At 38.8% G+C, this 6,902-nt stretch overlaps 1 protein-coding gene across 1 annotated transcript in view; it reads right to left on the bottom strand.

Moving 5' to 3' along the window:
* Positions 1 to 6,902, bottom strand: part of LOC107556526 (huntingtin-like) — a 54,786-nt gene that overhangs the window by 38,995 nt on the left and 8,889 nt on the right. Inside the window, exons 7-12 of the mRNA XM_016239666.1 lie at positions 4,905 to 5,046; positions 4,622 to 4,800; positions 4,310 to 4,514; positions 3,341 to 3,385; positions 3,054 to 3,131; positions 2,072 to 2,622 (exon numbers count right to left, since the gene is read on the bottom strand). Coding sequence (XP_016095152.1) covers positions 2,072 to 2,622; positions 3,054 to 3,131; positions 3,341 to 3,385; positions 4,310 to 4,514; positions 4,622 to 4,800; positions 4,905 to 5,046 — 1,200 coding nt within the window. The remainder of the gene's footprint in view (positions 1 to 2,071; positions 2,623 to 3,053; positions 3,132 to 3,340; positions 3,386 to 4,309; positions 4,515 to 4,621; positions 4,801 to 4,904; positions 5,047 to 6,902) is intronic.

The following is a 6,902-nucleotide window of genomic DNA, read 5'->3' as shown; positions in this document are numbered from 1 at the left end:
GTTTTGCTCTGTATGTATATATATATATATATATATATATATATATATATATATATATATATATATATATATATATACTTATTTACACACACACGTCGATAAATACAGACATAACAGAATGGGCCACTCGCTCAAACAAGCATAAACATTCACATCAACTTATTCATGCAAATGTACACAAAGGACAGTAACAGTCAGACATGCAGTATCACTTTAGGAACTCATACAAATATTGCTTGATCGCAGCTTTCTTTTGCATAATAATATCCATGTCAAGAGCATTTTGGGCCTCACAAAAACCAAAAGTAGGGTGTTAATCTACTGCCAGCTGCACCACCGGAAAATAGTGAGGATTTCATGGCTGACTCATTAGATATTAACTTTGTAAATTTTAGTCTTCTAATTTGGCAGAAGGGAGCTTGTGGCCAGAGATCATCACTTTTATCAAAACCAGGAAATGGCTCAAATTCAATCCAATGTCATTTTAGTATTATTTACAGTGGGTACGGAAAGTATTCAGACCCCCTTAAATTTTTCACTCTTTGTTATATTGCAGCCATTTGCTAAAATCATTTAAGTTAATTTTTTTTCCTCATTAATGTACACACAGCACCCCATATTGACAGAAAAACACAGAATTGTTGACATTTATGCAGATTTATTAAAAAAGAAAATCTGAAATATCACATGGTCCTAAGTATTCAGACCCTTTGCGATGCGTACAGCGCGTGTCCGAAACGAAACGTCCATTACCATGACAGAATGACAGCCCTGGAGACTTGTACCTTACCAATTCGAGCCGAAGTCTGATGATGAAACGGTTGAACTGGCTGATCGACAAGAGACTGAGTCGCAAGCACGACTGGAGCAGGATGTTTTTCAGTGGTAAGTGTCAAGTGTTAACAAGTTTGTGGTAATTATAAGATGTGATAAAACAAATTTACTCTCACAGTTGGTCCAGAGCCTTAGAGAGATTGGCTCTGGATTGGTCTGATGCGTACAGCGCGTGTCCGAAACGAAACGCCCATTACCATGACAGAATGACAGCCCTGGAGACTTGTACCTTACCAATTCGAGCCGAAGTCTGATGATGAAACGGTTGAACTGGCTGATCGACAAGAGACTGAGTCGCAAGCACGACTGGAGCAGGATGTTTTTCAGTGGTAAGTGTCAAGTGTTAACAAGTTTGTGGTAATTATAAGATGTGATAAAACAAATTTACTCTCACAGCGTAGGATACAGCATCTTCTCGACGAGGAAATTTTACTGTTTGTGGGCGGGCAAGTTGGCGACGTAGGACGTGGGCAGACATTATGCAAATGTGTTACTTCGTGACATAGAGCCGTAACAGAATAAGATTCGAATTCCTGACGACTCGTTTAGGCGATTGCAAGCCGACTCTTTTATTTGATAGACAATAACTTTATTTATCATGCACTGTTGGCTTCACAACTTTGCAGATAGTTTATGTTCACATACAGCTACATGACACACAGCATGAAAGGTAATATTAGAAAAGGCATAAGTAAAAGGCACATTTTGAATTAGCTTTAATTTTTATATTGTCAGTTTTCATTTTAATTTTAGTTTAAGTTTTAGTCATTTTGTTATGTGCTTGTTATTTTTATTAGTTTTTGTTTTCTTTAAATATTTCTAAATAGCTTTAATTTATTTCTATTTCGGTTTTAGTAACTGTAATATTTAAACTTAAGTTGGTTGTCAAATCAACATTCTGAATTTTCATTTTTTAAACTTAAGTTTTTAATCTAATACTTTTAATTTTACTTTATCTTTATTTCAATTACCAAAAATTATTTTTAACAGTTTTAGTGTAAGTTGTCAATAACAACACTGACGCATATTCAAATGAAGCCCTTAAAATTGATCTGAGATCAGCATCAGTGTTGTAGGGACTAGGTTTTTAATCACTGGTCCAGAATCAGGGAAATAAAAGGTGTTCAAACACCTCAAGGGGATGAGGATGTGCATGGGGGGACGGAGCAAATCAGGGGCGGGGTTCTATCGGGGCAGGGAAGAGCAACAATAGCCTCACCCCCTGTCCTCTGCTGACCTGGTCACTACTGCTAGAGGAAGAGATGGCAGAAAAGGTGGAGGAAGAAGTCGAGGTAGAGGAGGAGGAAGAGGATGGCCTGTAGATAGATAACTCGCTGTCAGAGTGCGCGTCCGGCCCTTCTGTGGGAGTTGGGGAAGGTGGTGAATAGTTCCGATAGCGTCTGCTGGTGCTGGTGACACTTACGAGCTCGGCGCAGTCTGAAGGCGTCACGGCGGAGTCCGGCCCCTCCGTAGTCGTCTGGGAACTATCACTAGGGGGTGATGACACTGCTCCCGTCGACATCTGGTTCCCATCGGTTAATAAGTCACCAGACGTGCTGACGACCCCAGCGCCCCCGCTTGAGCTGCGACTTAGCATGTCCTCCTCGTCTTCCTCATCTGGAGTATCAGGCCCTCCACCCTGCTCTGATGCACTCAGGTCCACTGAGTCTCCCGGCTGCAAAGCATGCTGGGAGGAGCGTGGCTGCTCTGTGATGATGTCAGATGTGCCAAGAGACGAAACACCTGATGAGGAGGGAGCTTCACTGGAGCTGTCGCCACCAACCGAGGCTTGAAGAAATGTGAGAGAAACAAAGCATTAATCCTTCCATACATTTCATGCAATGCATTTGTTTGAACTCAAGGAGTGTGTACAAATTAAAATGAATTTGTTTGTTTTATGAAGAAAGTACAATTCATGGCCATGATGGTGGCAGCCGTGTGGTTTCTTTGTGGTTACTAAGGTGTTTTGTGTAAGTGCCAGCATGTTGCTATGTGGTTGCCAGGGTGCTCAGGCAAAACAACAAATCCTCAAATCTACTCTAGCGTCCAATTTTGCAGTCGGAAAGACTTTTTTATTGTTTTTGAAAGTAGTCTCTTATGCTTACCAAGTCTGTATTTATTTTGCAGATTAGTTTATGAGATTGTAAGGCTGATTTTTTTCATCCATCAGGAGAAAATTGCAAGTCTTAAACGTGACAGTACTCCCCTCCTCAACTTACCAGAGAATGATCCTGTGGTGACCTCTGCCCTCTCAGGGTCATCTTCCAAACCCTCCTCTTCACCTGACAACAGCTTACCTAAAACAAGCACAACATACAAGGCATATCATTACAATGCAACAAACATGTTTCTATTCCAAACACCATTCTAACTTTCTTTGACAGTCTAAAATTCCAACCGCACATTCAATAACAAAACTGTTCTACTGACGTGCCACAGACAGCCCTCGAAGCACACACAGAAACATGTCAGTAGGTTAGATGCAAAAGAAGGGCAGACAAGTCACCTTTCTGCTTCCTGAGGAGGAGAGGACTGCATGTTGACCCACCAGCTGTATGCGGGAAACAGGAAGTGAAGAGAGCAGAAAAGCCCAAAAATTCATTGTGAGGGTTAGAGGAAGGAAGAAGCAGAGGATGAAGATCTCACGCATGGTGAAATTGTTTGCAGTGTTGCAGTGAACTTACAGATCAATGATTTGTTATTAAACAGAATAGACAATATAAAGAAGCGGTGTGGGAAATATTAAGAGCTGAATTTGAAGAGAGTATGTTATTAATGAGTAACAAAGATTTGAATTAAACTGAAAAAATTTCAGATTTCAACTTCACATAAAAAAATCCAAAAACGAGATTACTTCTATGAATAGAGGTCAACAGATATAGTTTTGCCAAATAAAGTGGTAATCAGTGAAAATCAATGCCGATACTTTAATTTCTCCATGTTCCTCTGTGCTCATCTTGCTAAATAAACTTTATGAAGTAGTTAAACATACGAGCAAAGTACAATATATACATCTAAAACGTATGCGCAGCATATGGTTCATGTTTTCTGCACCTTTTTTCTCTCACCCCTTCTTGTACATTATTTATATATTTCATATAACAACAAAATTAAAATAATAAATTTGTCAGTAGTGATTTAACATATGTATATACATTTATTTGAATTTCAAAATATTGTCATGATTATGTCATTATTGTTTATTTTTAATAAAATCCAACCATTTTAATTGAAAGGTTTTCATTCGTATTACTGGTTTTAAAAACAATCTGCAAATGACTTGGTTATTGTTCAGCCACATTTACCTAATTTAGTTACTATCGGTAAAATCCACTATCAGTCGATCTCTACTTATATACACAACACAAACCTTATTTTTCCTCACAAGGTGTTTCTCCACTGACAGTGTAGCAGAGATAACCAAACTATTATGGCACTGACTATATGCAACAGACTGTATAATAACAATATTTACCAATAAGCTCGAGGATGCTGCCACTTCGTGCACGGAACTCTGTCTCTTCTCTAAAGACACTGGTGTGTGATATTTTGCCACGTGTGATGAGTGCGTTCAAGAGCTCAGGGGGAGGAGTGCGAAACACCTGCTGCAGAAGCTCCAAAGATGCTGTCACCACATTATGATCCCAGTGCTGCGTGTAGTGCAGGGTCAGTTCATAGACCTGAGAACCAAAGATTAGAGTTTACATGTCCACAAATACAGTACAGTACACATAGATCAACATAACACAAATCACAAGGATACAATGAACTTTATCAGCTCTTGTACCTGAATGAGCTGCTCCGGTGTAGGGGTGATGTCTGCCTCTTTACGAACAAGACCAAAGCTGCCCTTCAGGCTGGTGTTAGGAGCCTGCTGCTGAAGAAGAGGCATCAGGTAGCGCAACGTCAGTAATACACCCAGAATCAGGTGACTGGAATGTTCCTCATCCACTGGCACTACCAAACCTGAGAGAGAGAAAACAGGAAGATGAATTAACACATCTGAAACATAGCATTTTGACAGAATCAGTTTTTTCCCACATGTGCGTTTTAGAGTGTAAGCGTCCTACTGAGCAGCACGTTGAGGAGCCAGGTGTAGAAGTAGTGTGTTCTGCGTGAGTGCTGACACACGCTGACAGCCGAGCTGGCCGCTGTTCGGCGAATAGTAGGAGAACTGGACTTCAGATTGGCAACAAAGGCCCTCAACAGCATCTAAATACACATTCACAAAGTGAAATCAGAAGTGCCACATTCAAAGTGAATATGATAAGAATAACTGATAGAATATGAAGAAGAGTAATTTAAACAGTAGGGTTGTGACGGTGAGGAAATTTTCCCACCGGCGTGCACATTTTACTTTCACTTTCAAATAGCGGCAATTTAGCGTAAAGCAATTGTTCGTTTTTAGTTCGTTTCCCTCTTTTCCTCGCTTTCCTTTGCTTTTAAATAGCTTAAAAGCACCATGCGCATTTTACTTTCACTTTCGAATTAGCGGCAATTCAGCGTAAATTGCTTGAATGCAACAAGAAAATACAACGTCAAACTCACTTGAGCCTATATATAAAACATAGAACTTTTATTAACAAAGCGAATAAAAATACACCATGCTATAGGGCAGGCTATGCCTAATATAAAATAACAAATAGCTTACATAAAGTTTAAATAAGTAACAAAACAGGAAATAAGTAAACATATATGTATAATATATAACCAAATAAATAAGAAACATATAAAGTTTATTAGCAAAACGTGCAAAAGCGGCGTGCACATTTTACTTTCACTTTCAAATAGCGGCAATTTAGCGTAAAGCTATTGTTCGTTTTTAGTTCGTTTCCCTCTTTTCCTCGCTTTCCTTTGCTTTTAAATAGCTTAAAAGCACCATGCGCATTTTACTTTCACTTTCGAATTAGCGGCAATTCAGCATAAATTGCTTGACTGCAACAACAAAATACAACGTCAAACTCACTTGAGCCTATATATAAAACATAGAACTTTTATTAACAAAACGAATAAAAATACACCATGCTATAGGGCAGGCTATGCCTAATATAAAATAACAAGTAACTTACATAAAGTCGTGAGTGCTGACACACGCTGACAGCCGAGCTGGCCGCTGTTCGGCGAATAGTAGGAGAACTGGACTTCAGATTGGCAACAAAGGCCCTCAACAGCATCTAAATACACATTCACAAAGTGAAATCAGAAGTGCCACATTCAAAGTGAATATGATAAGAATAACTGATAGAATATGAAGAAGAGTAATTTAAACAGTAGGGTTGTGACGGTGAGGAAATTTTCCCACCGGCGTGCACATTTTACTTTCACTTTCAAATAGCGGCAATTTAGCGTAAAGCAATTGTTCGTTTTTAGTTCGTTTCCCTCTTTTCCTCGCTTTCCTTTGCTTTTAAATAGCTTAAAAGCACCATGCGCATTTTACTTTCACTTTCGAATTAGCGGCAATTCAGCGTAAATTGCTTGAATGCAACAAGAAAATACAACGTCAAACTCACTTGAGCCTATATATAAAACATAGAACTTTTATTAACAAAGCGAATAAAAATACACCATGCTATAGGGCAGGCTATGCCTAACATAAATAACAAATAGCTTACATAAAGTTTAAATAAGTAACAAAACAGGAAATAAGTAAACATATATGTATAATATATAACCAAATAAATAAGAAACATATAAAGTTTATTAGCAAAACGAATAAGAAAGCTTGGAGGCAAGGCATACACCTTGATGTCAAATAAAATAAATAAATTACACAAAGTTTAAATAAAGTAAAAATCAGCAAACACTGTGGAACCAATTAAATAAGAAACGAAAGTTTCAAAAAAACTTCCAAAATCACCTTAGATAAACGGCAAACGTCAACAGGCTTTTCAAAATCCAAAATACTGCCAAACAGGCGCTTTTGCAAATCGTTTCGAAACTAAATCATCCGCGATCGTCTTGTCTGTCTCACCTCACTCTTCTTGTCAGTCAGCTCGACTCACTCTCCTCACTGGGGAAATTAAATCTGCTCTGTGATGCGACTGTCGTTCGGCACGCTGCATTGAGCA

This window comes from Sinocyclocheilus grahami, unplaced genomic scaffold (assembly GCF_001515645.1).
Source record: "Sinocyclocheilus grahami isolate Dianchi unplaced genomic scaffold, SAMN03320097.WGS_v1.1 scaffold571.1, whole genome shotgun sequence".
NCBI classification, from domain to species: domain Eukaryota; kingdom Metazoa; phylum Chordata; class Actinopteri; order Cypriniformes; family Cyprinidae; genus Sinocyclocheilus; species Sinocyclocheilus grahami.
This window is presented reverse-complemented; position numbering and strand designations above follow the sequence as displayed.